We start from the raw sequence: 12,161 nt of genomic DNA on the forward strand, positions 1-12,161 counted from the left end.
TTTGTTTGTTTGTTTGTTTGTTTTTTAATATTTCTTACAGAGAGGAAGGGAGAGGGATAGAGAGTTAGAAACATCACTGAGAGAGAAACATTGATCAGCTGCCTCCTGCACACTCCCTACTGGGTATGTGCCCGCAACCAAGGTACATGCCCTTGACTGTAATCGAACCTGGGACCCTTCAGTCCCCAGGCCGACGCTCTATCCACTGAGCCAAACAGGTTAGGGCACTTTTTGTTTCTTTGCTGCACTTTCATTTTTGTTGGCCAATTTCCTCTTAATTACCCAGTTTTGTAAAATGCCACATGTTTTCAACAGAGATAAGGAGGTAACACAACTACATGCTTTGCTGTCTGTGTATGAACTGAACAACTGGTAGTGACAAACTATGAAAGAAGTTACATGACTGGTTATCGATCATGATGTACATCTGTTATTTATATAGTAATTTTTGGACTGAAGAAGTGCGAGTGAAGTTTATACTTTATGCAGTTACAGTTAGTATGCCATTGTATCTTAAAGATGTTATTGGGGGACTGGTATTATTTAACTAAATCATAGTAACTGAAATTCATGCATTTTAGAACCATGCAAAGCTAGGGGTGGTTATACACAGTGGTTTGAGCCTGTGTTCCTCGACTCCTCAAAAGATGCTCAGAAAGAAAAAGCACCCTAGCCAGTTTTGCTCAGTGGATAGAGCATCGGCCTGAGGCTGAAGGGTCCCAGGTTCAATTCGAGTCAAGGACACATACCTTGGTTGCAGGTTCCCTGGCCCTGGTCGGGGTGCGTGCAGGAGGCAACCAATCGATGTGTCTCTCACACCTCGATGTTTCTCTCTATCTCTCCTTCTCCCTCCCTTCCACTTTCTCTAATAATCAATGGAAAAATATCCTCAGGTGAGGATTACAAAAAAAAAAAAGGAAAAAACAACCTTGGAGATCCCAAGGTGGAGAATAGGCATTCAAGATTGAATTCAAGGAGTAATGCTGTGGTCCGCAGACTCAGCCGAGGGCAGTCATGTTTTGGATCTATGTGGTACATTTTATCCAAAAAACGCAAAGCATCTCCCCTCCACTACCTAGTTCAGCCTTGTGGCAGGGAGGTCGGGAGGGACTGGCACTGACTTTCTCATCTTATGGGCAGAGAAACTGAGGTGCAAAGAAGTTACTAGTAAATGTAGCCTGTGTCTTTTTTTTTTTTTAATATATATTTTATTGATTTTTTACAGAGAGGAAGGGAGAGGGATAGAGAGTTAGAAACATCGATGAGAGAGAAGCATCGATCAGCTGCCTCCTGCACACCCCCTACTGGGGATGCGCCTGCAAGGGACATGCCCTTGACTGGAATTGAACCTGGGACCCTTCAGTCCCCAGCCCAACGCTCTATCCAGTGAGCCAAACCGGCTAGGGCTGTAGCCTGTGTCTTAAAGTAAACTCCTCTCTTTCCAGCTAGCCCAGACTCCACATTCTGCCTTGATCCTATGGAGATGATTCACGAGGACCCTCCACAATGTAACTTAACCCTGATTTGCATCCTGCCATCCACCTGCCCACCAAATTGTACCTGAGGTTTTTCTCGGCGTCACAGGCAGAGATGACCTGAGGCTTTCCCATTCATTAGCCATGTGTCTTTCTAATGGGTTTTGTTGTCTCATTATAATAACCATTAGAAAAAATTCCACCTTCACCCCTATCCTCTAAGAAACAGAAATCTGCCGAAACCGGTTTGGCTCAGTGGATAGAGCGTCGGCCTGCGGACTGAAAGGTCCCAGGTTTGATTCCGGTCAAGGGCATGTACTTGGGTTGCGGGCACATCCCCAGTAGGAGATGTGCAGGAGGCAGCTGATCGATGTTTCTCTCTCATCGATGTTTCTAACTCTCTATCTCTCTCCCTTCCTCTCTGTAAAAAAAAAAAAATCAATAAAATATATTTAAGAAACAGAAATCTGTTTAGTACCAAGTATGTGTATGGCATGATTACAAAGTAATGGTCCTAAGATAACTAAGACAGTAGGAAAGAGGTTGATTTTTTTATATGAAGTAATATAAACCTTTTATAAAGAGGTGATGCTAAGGTGTAGGTTTGGACATGAAGCATTATGGCTTAGGTTCACTTTGGAAAGACAGGCAATTTCAGGGGTTGAAGCTTCCTTCTCTTTCATTTAGGACTTTTCCAAGTTAAACTTGTCAGTAGCACAACTACGTTGTATTTCTCCCATGTCAGTCTATCAGGTGTTTGAGAGTGTGGCCAAGAAGTATGATGTGATGAATGATATGATGAGTCTTGGCATCCACCGTGTGTGGAAGGACTTGCTGCTCTGGAGAATGCACCCGTTTCCTGGGACGCAGCTCCTCGATGTCGCTGGAGGCACAGGTAATGTCCACGTTAGTATCCCCAGGTACCACTGAGCGCCTTTTACACAGGTCGGTGTCTCCTGTTGGAATGAGCCACCTCACCTACCATTAGCCTGAAGATGGTTGTTGAAAATCAACACGCTTCTAAGAAAGGTTCACTCTTTTTTTTCCACTGAATGTCAATCAAAAGCACAGAATGTCAGCTTCGTGCCTGTCACTTTCCTAAAATGCACAGATTACAAAGTGAAAAGACCAGTTTTTTACTCCCGTGACATTTTACCATCTAAACGACTTTTACCTTTTGTTTGACCTTTGACCACCTTTAACATCTTTCCGGGGGCTGGGAGGATGCCTTTTATCATATTCTATAAGCTTTCTAGGCAGCTTCTCCTGCTTAATCCATTGTCACACCAGATATCAGCAGCTCATTTGTATATGCATGCTCCTTTGGTGCACGCTAGACATTCGGGAAAGTATCATGGGTTTCGAAAATACCTCTTGGTGATATCATTACATGGCTAATGTACATGTTAAATGTGCATTACAATGTATAATATAATGCAATAGTGTTATTGTACCAACAGAAAAATGTATAATAAATTATAGTAGAATAATCTCCATGTTTGAAACAAATGTGGCTTTGTTGACATGGTCCTCTCCCCAAATGAATCTTAGAAGGCAGAAAGAAAATCCTGCTCAGTGGAGGACAGACAATTTAGCAGAATCTATCAAAGTGTAACATGTTTATAGTAGGATCCCACAATTATAACTCTAGATAGCGAATCTAAAAAACATGGCACAAAGATAACGTACAGAAGGGGTTCAGTCGGAGCTGCCTACATCTCCGGTGTACCATGACCAGTAGCATCACTTCATGCTGACAACTGCCCATTTAGAAAATGTAATTAAAAGGTAATCCCATATATTTTAAAAGACATTTTAAGAAGATATAGCTAGCCCTAGCCAGTTTGGATCAATGGATAGAGCATCAGCCCAAGGACTGAAGGGTCCTGGGTTTGATTCCAGTCAAGGGCACGTACCTCGGTTGCAAGCTCAATCCCCAGCCCTGATGAGGCCGTGTGTGGGAGGCAACCCATCAATGTGTCTCTCTCACATCACTATTTCTTTCTCTGTCTCCCTGCCTCCCTTCCACTCTCTAAAAATCAATAGAAAAATATCCTTGGGTAAGGATTAACAAAAACAAACAACCAAGATATAACTATAAATATGCTCACTGCATCATTTTTAGTAATACTAAAAAAATTAGAAATAACCAATTTATCCTTCAATAAAGCAGTTGCTTTAGCCCTAGCTGGTTTGGCTCAGTGGATAGAGCGTCAGCCTGCGGACTGAAGGGTCCCAGGTTTGATTCCAGTCAAGGGCACATGCCTGGGTTGCGGGCTTGATCCCCAGTAGGGGGGGTGCGGGAGGCAGCCTATCAGTAGTTCTCTCTCATCATTGATGTTTCTCTCTCTCCCTTCCTCTCTGTAATCAATAAAAAAATATTTTAAAAAAAATAGAAAATGTGATTTCAGCAAGCACTCGCTTTGCCGGAACAGTATTTACCTGGTCACATTATTTAAACACTTTGATTTTCAGCTTTTAGACTCAAACCACCAACATAGCGCAGAAGGCTCAATTATAGCTGTAAAACAAACAAAATGTTACCAGTCTTGACAGAGTAGAAGTACATAGGATGGAAGATTGAAGGGAGTCATCTGTGGTTGACGGAATAGGAAATCAAATATTGATTCATTTATTATGCTAGGTTACCCAGGTATTATGAGGAACTGTGAAAAGGGATATGAATATATTGAGTAGAGGCAAGCAGAGATGGGGGAACAGGATATCATTATAATTTGCTAAGGAAAGAAATAGCTGTAACTTATAGAAGAAACAGCTAAAAGAGTTGCAAAGATGGTCTCTGGAGAACTGAACTGGGAGAGAGATGTGGGGGTGGGACAGGGAATTATTGCTTGTAACTATGTTATTTCCATAAAAATTATTAGAAAAAGCCTAGAAGGCTGTACACTAAACTCTGAATACTTGTAATGTCTGGAGAAGGTATGGACAGAGAATGCAAAGTTCATGTTTTATTCTAAAAATTGAGATAGTGAGTCTTTTATAGTAAGAATATGTCCATACGTTATTTATGCCATTTTTAAATAAAGTTTTCTAAAGAACCTTAGAAGTTAAAAAATAACAGTTACCGTGGAGATGAGTACAAACTTCATTTTCGTACACTCCGCAACTCCTGTACCCTGTTGTCCCTTTGGAGTTAGGAGATGCTGGGCTTTGTCTTTATGTTTCCATCTTTCCTCCCTGGCTTCCCACAGGTGACATTGCATTCCGGTTCCTTAATTACATTCAGGCACAGCATCAGAGAAAGCAGAAGAGGCAGTTAAGGACCCAGCAAAATTTATCCTGGGAAGAAATTGCCCAAAAGTACCAGAATGAAGAGGATTCCTTGAACGGTTCCCACGTCGTGGTCTGTGACATCAACAAGGAGATGCTGAAGATCGGAAGGAAGAAAGCCTGTGCCCAAGGATACAAAACTGGCAAGTCCTACAGAAAGTGCACAGGAAATGCTTATATGTTTATACGATAAGATGGAAGGGGGAAATGTTGAAGTGCTTTACTTTCCTGCTTTAGAAACTTACAGCTAGGTAGGAGTGGAAGATAATTTGTGGGGGTGGGTCCAGTATGTGCAGTTTCATGCACATTATTTCAGCAGCCTAGAGAGTTAGATTATCAGCCCTTTGTGACAAGGGAGCTGCCCGAAGCCCAAAAGGGTTACATGTCTTCCCCAAGTAACACAACTTAGGTGGCAGATCTCCAATTGGAGCTGAGTCTTCTGATCTCAGCTCCTGGACCCTGAGACAGAAGTTGTGCTTCCGATTCCCAGCACCTCCCCATGACCGACGTCCTATTCTTGAGCCACTCCACTTCCCTGTTAGTACTAGGATGCTTTGATTGATGTGGAAGCCGAGAAGGTGCACTGCCCTTTAAAAGGGGACTTGCCCTTCAGCCACGGGAGTGTAGTTAGCTGACAGCCTCCAGCTCTTAGCACCTGCAGGCTCCGCCTCGGCTTGGCAGCCAGGCAGCACCCAGCGGACGGCTGAGCACGAGGAGGCTGAGCACTAGGAGGCTGCGAGGGCCTGGACATTCGAGGCTGGACTCTTCACAGGCAGGCTTTGTTCCAGGGCCCCCTGTCAGTAGGCTGAGGCTTTGGGTCTAACAGGTTTCCCCATCCAGTCTTGCTTCCTCTTCCTTTTATCTCTTTTATCTTTCCCAGGTGCCCCCCCCGCCCCACCAAGAAACAAAAAAACCTTTTCACTTCATCTCAGCATCAGTTTCTCAGAAAGGCCCAACTGATACAGTGAGGGAGCACCTGTAAACAGTACAGCGGGTCCTAGAATAAAATTTTTTAAAATATATTTTTATTGATTTCAGAGAGGAAGGGAGACGGAGGGAGAGATAGAAACATCAATGATGAGAAAGAATCATTGATCGGCTGCCTCCTGCACGCCTCCCACTGGGATTGAGCCCGCAGCCTGGGCATGTGCCTTCACTGGGAATCGACCCGTGACCTCCTGGTTCATAGGTTAATGCTCAACCACTGAGCTACACTGGCTGGGAGAGAATAAAACTTTTTTTTTTTTTTTGGCTTTGACCGGTTTGGCTCAGTGGATAGAGCGTCAGCCTGCGGACTGAAGGGTCCCAGGTTTGATTACGGTCAAGGGCATGTACCTTGGTTGCGGGCACATCCCCAGTAGGGGGTGTGCAGGAGGCAGCTGATCGACGTTTCTCTCTCATCGATGTTTCTAACTCTCTATCCCTCTCCCTTCCTTTCTGTAAAAAACCAATAAAATATATTTTAAAAAAACAACTTTTTTTTTTTTGGTTCAATGTTGTTTTGTTATAACAATGACGAGAGAAAAAGGTTTGATTCCTGGCCAGGGCCACCGTCTGTGTGGAGTTGGCATGTTCTCCCCATGTCTGTGTTTTCTCCAGGTACTGCGGTTTCCTCCCACATCCCAAAGCTGTGCACGGAGGTGAACTGGCCTGTGATAATTGTCCCAACCTGAGTGAGGGAGGGTGTGTGAGTGCCCTGTGATGGAGGGTGTCCTGCCCAGGCTTAGTGTCACCTTTCTGCCTGAGCTCCCAGGACAGGCTCCGGCCACTTGTGATCCGGAACTGGAATCATTAAGTTGGAAAATCATTATCTGATTTGTTTTTAGTAATTTTTCTTAAACTTAGTATCTATGGCTCACATTTATTTCATTGTTCAATATTAAAATGGTTTTGAATCTTTCTTTAGAAGTTGGGTGATATTTTTGTGGCCAGAAAGATGCTGTAAGGGCTTAACTCTTGTTTATATCAGTTAGCCTATGGTCAGATTGGTTTTCGTTACCCATCATCTCACTTGAAGTCATAGTTTCCAAGAACCTATCGGCAATGTGAGTGAGCACTGACTGTCCTCCTAAGCCACAGCACTCTGCAGCAGCTAGGGGACTCTTAGCTCCGAGAAGCCACTGCAGCCACAAAATGGACAATTTGTGGCCTCGCTTAAAGATGTACACTTTAGAAGCATTTATCTCAGTCTGTTCAGAAAAAAACACATACATTTTACATTTGGCTTTCTGTTTGTTTTGCTATTTTGAAGTACTACTTTCCCCACAATATTTTCCGGTAGAAGTAGTGACCCTGCAGCTGCACCATGTTTGCCGAGTTTTCCAGAGCCGCCGCCTGCCCTCGCCCATGCTGGAAGCCCTGCAGGCAGCCACTGTGAGAGGCAGGCTGTACAGCAGAGAGAGCCAAGTCCCTCAGTCATCAGCACTTGTCTCCTTCCCGCCCCACAAGGAGTGTCTGTGGTTATTTTAGCTCAATTCTTTCTCCTCCTCCCCCCTCAGAACAGCTGCCTACACAGGGGCAGCCCACTGGGCCCCCAAGATGAAGGGCTCTTTTGTTCACCATCAACACTGACCAGGAGGCAAACAGTCCCTAGTGTTCTTAGACAAAGCCACTATGTTTCCTTACTCCTACTGGAAAACGTGTTTCCTTTCGCTCTGGTACTCAGCCATACAGAATGGCAAACAAAGACAGAAATGATAAGTAACGTTCCATTTCTGGAATCATCTCATCTGTAACATAGCTTGCCCTTCAGGCTCTCCTAACTGCCAAGACTAATCGATCTGCATAGGAATCATTAAATGCCGGATAGTACAATTGTCTTGTTGTTGTTATTAATCCTCATCTGAGGATATTTTTTCCATTAATTTTTTTAGAGAGAGTGTAAAGAAGGCGGAGAGACAGAGAGAGAAACATCAATGTGAGAAAGATGTATCAATTGGTTGCCTCCCATACGCACCCCAGCTGGCCTGGGGATTCAGCCTGCAACTAAGGTACCAACCGGAGACCTTTCAGTCCTCAGGCCAAAAATCTATTTACTGAGCCAAACCAACAAGAGCCAGAAAGGCTATTTTCATTTGCCTTCCTCTATAGAGCGTTCCTTTTATGTCATATATTATGTCTAATTCACTGCATATGGAATAATGTTCAAGCTGAATCAGGATCCTTTGAGGACACAGCCTCTCTGCTATGGGGCTCCCTTAGGTAATTTCTGAATTCATGACCAGACTTAGGGACTAGACACTTTGATTCTCTAAGACTCTGACAGAATCAATATAACAATGCTAAATTCTGTACTTAGAGCACTCTCAGTGATCCTCTGAAGTGGGTGTTATTGTTAACTCCATTTTACAGATGAGGAAACTGAGGAAGAGTAGTTTTTTCAAGATCTTACAGCTAATAAATGGTGAAGCTTGCCCAGCCAGTGTGGCTCAGTGATTGAGCATTAACCTACGAACCACGGTTTAATTCCTGGTCAGGACACATGCCTGGGTTTCAGGCTTGATCCCCAGTAGGGGGCGTGCAGGAGCCAGCTGATAAATGATTATCTCTCATCATTGATGTTTCTATCTCTCTCTCCCTCTCTCTTCCTCTCTGAAATTAATAAAAATATATTTAAATAAATGGTGAAGCTGGAATTAGAACCCAGGCAGTCTAACCCCAGGATCTGGGCTCCTAACCACAATATACTATACAAAACACTAAGCCACGTAAAAGCTGCTTCAGGGTGTCAGGTTTCACTTAGGGTCTTGGGTGAAGGACTTTCCCTAAACTTCAAGGAGACCAGCTTCAACTCCTCAGGATTAGAGGTCACCCATGAAGAGAGTGGCCAAGAATCCAAGGGAGAAGTCAGGTGTGTGATATTTTCTGACACCAAATGTTATGTTTGCCCATCACCAAACAGTTCAATTCTTCCACACCAAGGAGGTGTCTGACAGTTCAGTTCAATTCTGACACGTAACTACCAAGAGTTAGCATCAGATTCAACATGTTTAAGGGCTCAGCCTCACAAAACTGCCCCCACTTCAGAAGCCAGCCACAAATGGGGTGTCCAGGCTGTCCAACTTCTGCCTGGGTGACCACAAATTGGGGGGTTCCCAAGCCCGCCTCCTCAGGTTTGGCAATTTCCTGGGTGCAGGAGAGACAGCTACCAGACTAAGACGAAAACTAATTTTCTCTTTCAGGACTTGCTTGGGTATTGGGAGATGCTGAAGAACTACCCTTTGATGATGACAAGTTTGATGTTTACACCATTGCCTTTGGGATCCGGAATGTCACACACATTGATCGGGTACGAATGGCTGCATCTCAGGATATTAGTTCTCCTGGTGTGGCTCCACAGAATGAAGAAAGATGGAGAGATTCTTTTCTGGGTTTGGCTCTTGAGTGGAATGACTGTTTCAGAATCAGGGGACTCAATCCTTTAAGTTGCCAATATTCCTACTCTCAAAATTGATGAGGACCAAATAGAGCAGATCCCATAGAAGCCTTTGTTGCTTGGGTTGGTATTTATTTCTTTGAGACTGTCCGTCTTGCTCTGATATTTCATCTGTTTCCTCTCACTTGTGAAGCCATCCGACCCTGAGAGTTTGCAGAAGCTTACTGTCATTTCTGAGGTTGACGCAGAAAAAAGCACTCAAACACTATTTTGGCAGAAGGTAGCTAGTAGATTCGTGGTTCCTCTATAGAGAGAAGGGAATGTTCAGTTCTTAATCTGATGCAACTCTTTATTTCCACTTTATCATTTGAAGACAATGTACAGGGCCTCAGTTTCGGTTCAGTAATATGGGCTCCAGTTTCCTGATTCTTCTGCTTTGCTGGGCCACCCTTTATGGTGGTCTTTAGCTTTTTAGCTTGGCTGTTGTGATCTGTCCTGTGTCTGTAGTCAGTTTATTATTTCTTTTAATTAAAAAGAAGTGGAAGAGCCCTAACTGGTTTGGCTCAGTGGATAGAGCGTCAGCCTGCAGACTGAAGGGTCCCGGGTTCGATTCTAGTCAAGGGCACATGCCAGAGGTTGCGGTCTCGATCCCCAGTAGAGGGCGTGTAGGAGGCAGCTGATCGATGATTCTCTCATCATTGATGTTTCTGTCTCTCTTTCCTCTCCCTTCCTCTCTGAAATCAATAAAAATATATTAAAAATATACATATCTTGGAGATTTGCCATGTCAGTGCATAAAGAACATGGCTCTTCCTTTTTTCAGTAGCTGCATGGATTCCATTTGCATAGAAGTTCCATCATTTAACCAGTCTCTCATTAATGGTTAAGATGCTTCTAATCTTGTGCTGTTCAAATAGTGCTGCATGTCATTTCCATAGTAGAAGCATTTCTATAAGATAGATTCATTAATGTAAAATTGCTTCATCAAAGAGAATATGCATTGTGATTTTGATAATCAAAAATTGACCTTGGTGGGGGTTGTACCAATCTGAATCTGTTTATATCAAGTAACCTTCTCTTTTATATGTACACTAGAGGCCCGGTGCACGAATTCGTGAATGGGTGGGGTCCCTTGGCCTGGCTGGCAATTGGGGCCGATCAGGGGATGGGGAGGCGCTGGCCAGCCGGGGGGAGGGACGCAGAGGTTGGCTCACACAGGAGGTTGTTTGTAGGAGCGCACTGACCACCGGGGGTGCGGGGGGGGGGGCGCGCAACTCCTGCGTTGAGCGTCGGCCCCCTGGTGGTCAGTGCCCATCATAGGAACCGGTCAACCAGTCATTCAGTTGTTCAGTCGCTTAGGATTTTATATATATAGATACATATACACTGAGTGGCCAGATTATTATGACCACCCCATCAGTACTTCATTGACACTTCTAAAAATACTGAATATTGAAAACTTCCTAAGCAAATACTCTCAAGTTTTTATTATTATTACTATTTCTGGCCACTCAGTGTATATATGTGCTAGTGGCCCGGTGCATGGGTTTGTGCACATTGAAAGGAAATTAATTAGAAGAAATATTTTAATATTGCTATTCACCCTTTTTCTATAATAGACGTGTCAACCAAATTCATGATCGACAGTGACAGATTGAAACACACACATGCAATTGGCGCCAGCGAGAGCTTTGTATGTATGGCGCATGTGCGAGTCAACTTAGCCTTTTATATATATACTAGAAGCCTGGTGCACAAAATTTGTGCACAGAGTGGGGGGTCCCCTCAGACTGGCCTGAACCCTCTCCCAATCCGGGACCACTGGCTCCTAACGCTCACCTGCCTGCCTGCCTGATCGCCCCTAACTACTCGCCTGCCTGCCTGATCGCCCTTAACTGCCTCTGCCTGCCTGCCTGATCACCCCTAACCACTGGCCTGCCTGCCTGATTGCCCCTACCCACTCTGCCTACCTGCCTGATGCCCCTAACTGCTCGGCTGCCTGCCTGATCACCCCTAAACACTTTGTCTGCCTGCCTGATCACCCCTAACCACTCACCTGCCTGCCCCATTGCCCCTAACCACTCTGCCTGTTTGCCTGATGCCCCTAACTGCTTGTCTGCCTGCCTGATCACCCCTAAACATTCTGCCTGCCTGCCTGATCACCCCTAACCACTTGCCTGCCTGCCTCATTGCCCCTAACTGCTCACCTCTCTGCCTGATCACCCCTAACCACTTTGCCTGCCTGCCTGATTGCCCCTAACTGCCTCTGCCTCGGCCTCCACTGCTGCAGCTTCGTCCGGAAGGACGTCTAGAATGATGTCTGGAAGGTCACTCAGCTGTCTGGTCTAATTAGCATATTACGCTTTTATTATTATAGTGACCTGTCGCGCGAAATCGCACGAGACCCCTCCCCCCACCCCCTGTGCCATGGGACCGCTACAAGTCCTAGAGTCCCGCCCCGCGTGGCCAGCGTGCCACGGGACGGCCCCGAGTCCTAGAGTGCCACCATGATGCCCTGCCTTTAGGCTGCACGCAGCAGCCACCAGGCCCGCAAAAACACCGGCAGAAGCTGCGCAAAGTGGCCGCCGGGACCCCCGCACTCCCACGGGGCCACAGGAACCCCAGCGGAAGCCACGCAGAGCAGCTGCCGGCCCTGCCCCCACTACCCTGCCCCCGTGGTGCGCACCGCCAACTTGTGGTAGCGTTATGGTGTGAGGGTCAGTTTGCATATTACCTCTTTATTATATAGGATAGAATAAACTTGCTTAATTAGACCTGCTTTCTGACGTAGCTAAACTTTTTCCAGCCTAGTGAAGCACCCCAACTTCTCTTTCAAGTAATTGTCCGCAACACAGCAGTAAATATCAGCAGGAAGCCCTAACCGGTTTGGCTCAGTGGATAGAGCGTCAGCCTGCGGACTGAAAGGTCCCAGGTTCGATTCTGGTCAAGGGCATGTACCTTGGTTGCAGGCACATCCCCAGTAGGAGGTGTGCAGGAGGCAGCTGATCGATGTTTCTCTC

General features: G+C 45.3%; 1 protein-coding gene across 2 annotated transcripts in view; it reads left to right on the top strand.

Moving 5' to 3' along the window:
* The window catches only part of COQ5 (coenzyme Q5, methyltransferase), a 17,882-nt gene that overhangs the window by 2,404 nt on the left and 3,317 nt on the right, over nt 1-12,161 (top strand). For both annotated transcript variants that reach the window (XR_001361612.1, XM_005863763.2), the window contains exons 2-4: nt 2,221-2,370; nt 4,688-4,909; nt 8,948-9,054. Coding sequence is in view for 1 of the 2 variants with exons in the window: in XM_005863763.2 (XP_005863825.1) it covers nt 2,221-2,370; nt 4,688-4,909; nt 8,948-9,054 (479 nt within the window). In the remaining variant the exon portion in view is untranslated. The remainder of the gene's footprint in view (nt 1-2,220; nt 2,371-4,687; nt 4,910-8,947; nt 9,055-12,161) is intronic.

The sequence above is a fragment of the Myotis brandtii genome, unplaced genomic scaffold (genome assembly GCF_000412655.1).
Source record: "Myotis brandtii unplaced genomic scaffold, ASM41265v1 scaffold181, whole genome shotgun sequence".
NCBI classification, from domain to species: Eukaryota; Metazoa; Chordata; class Mammalia; order Chiroptera; family Vespertilionidae; genus Myotis; species Myotis brandtii.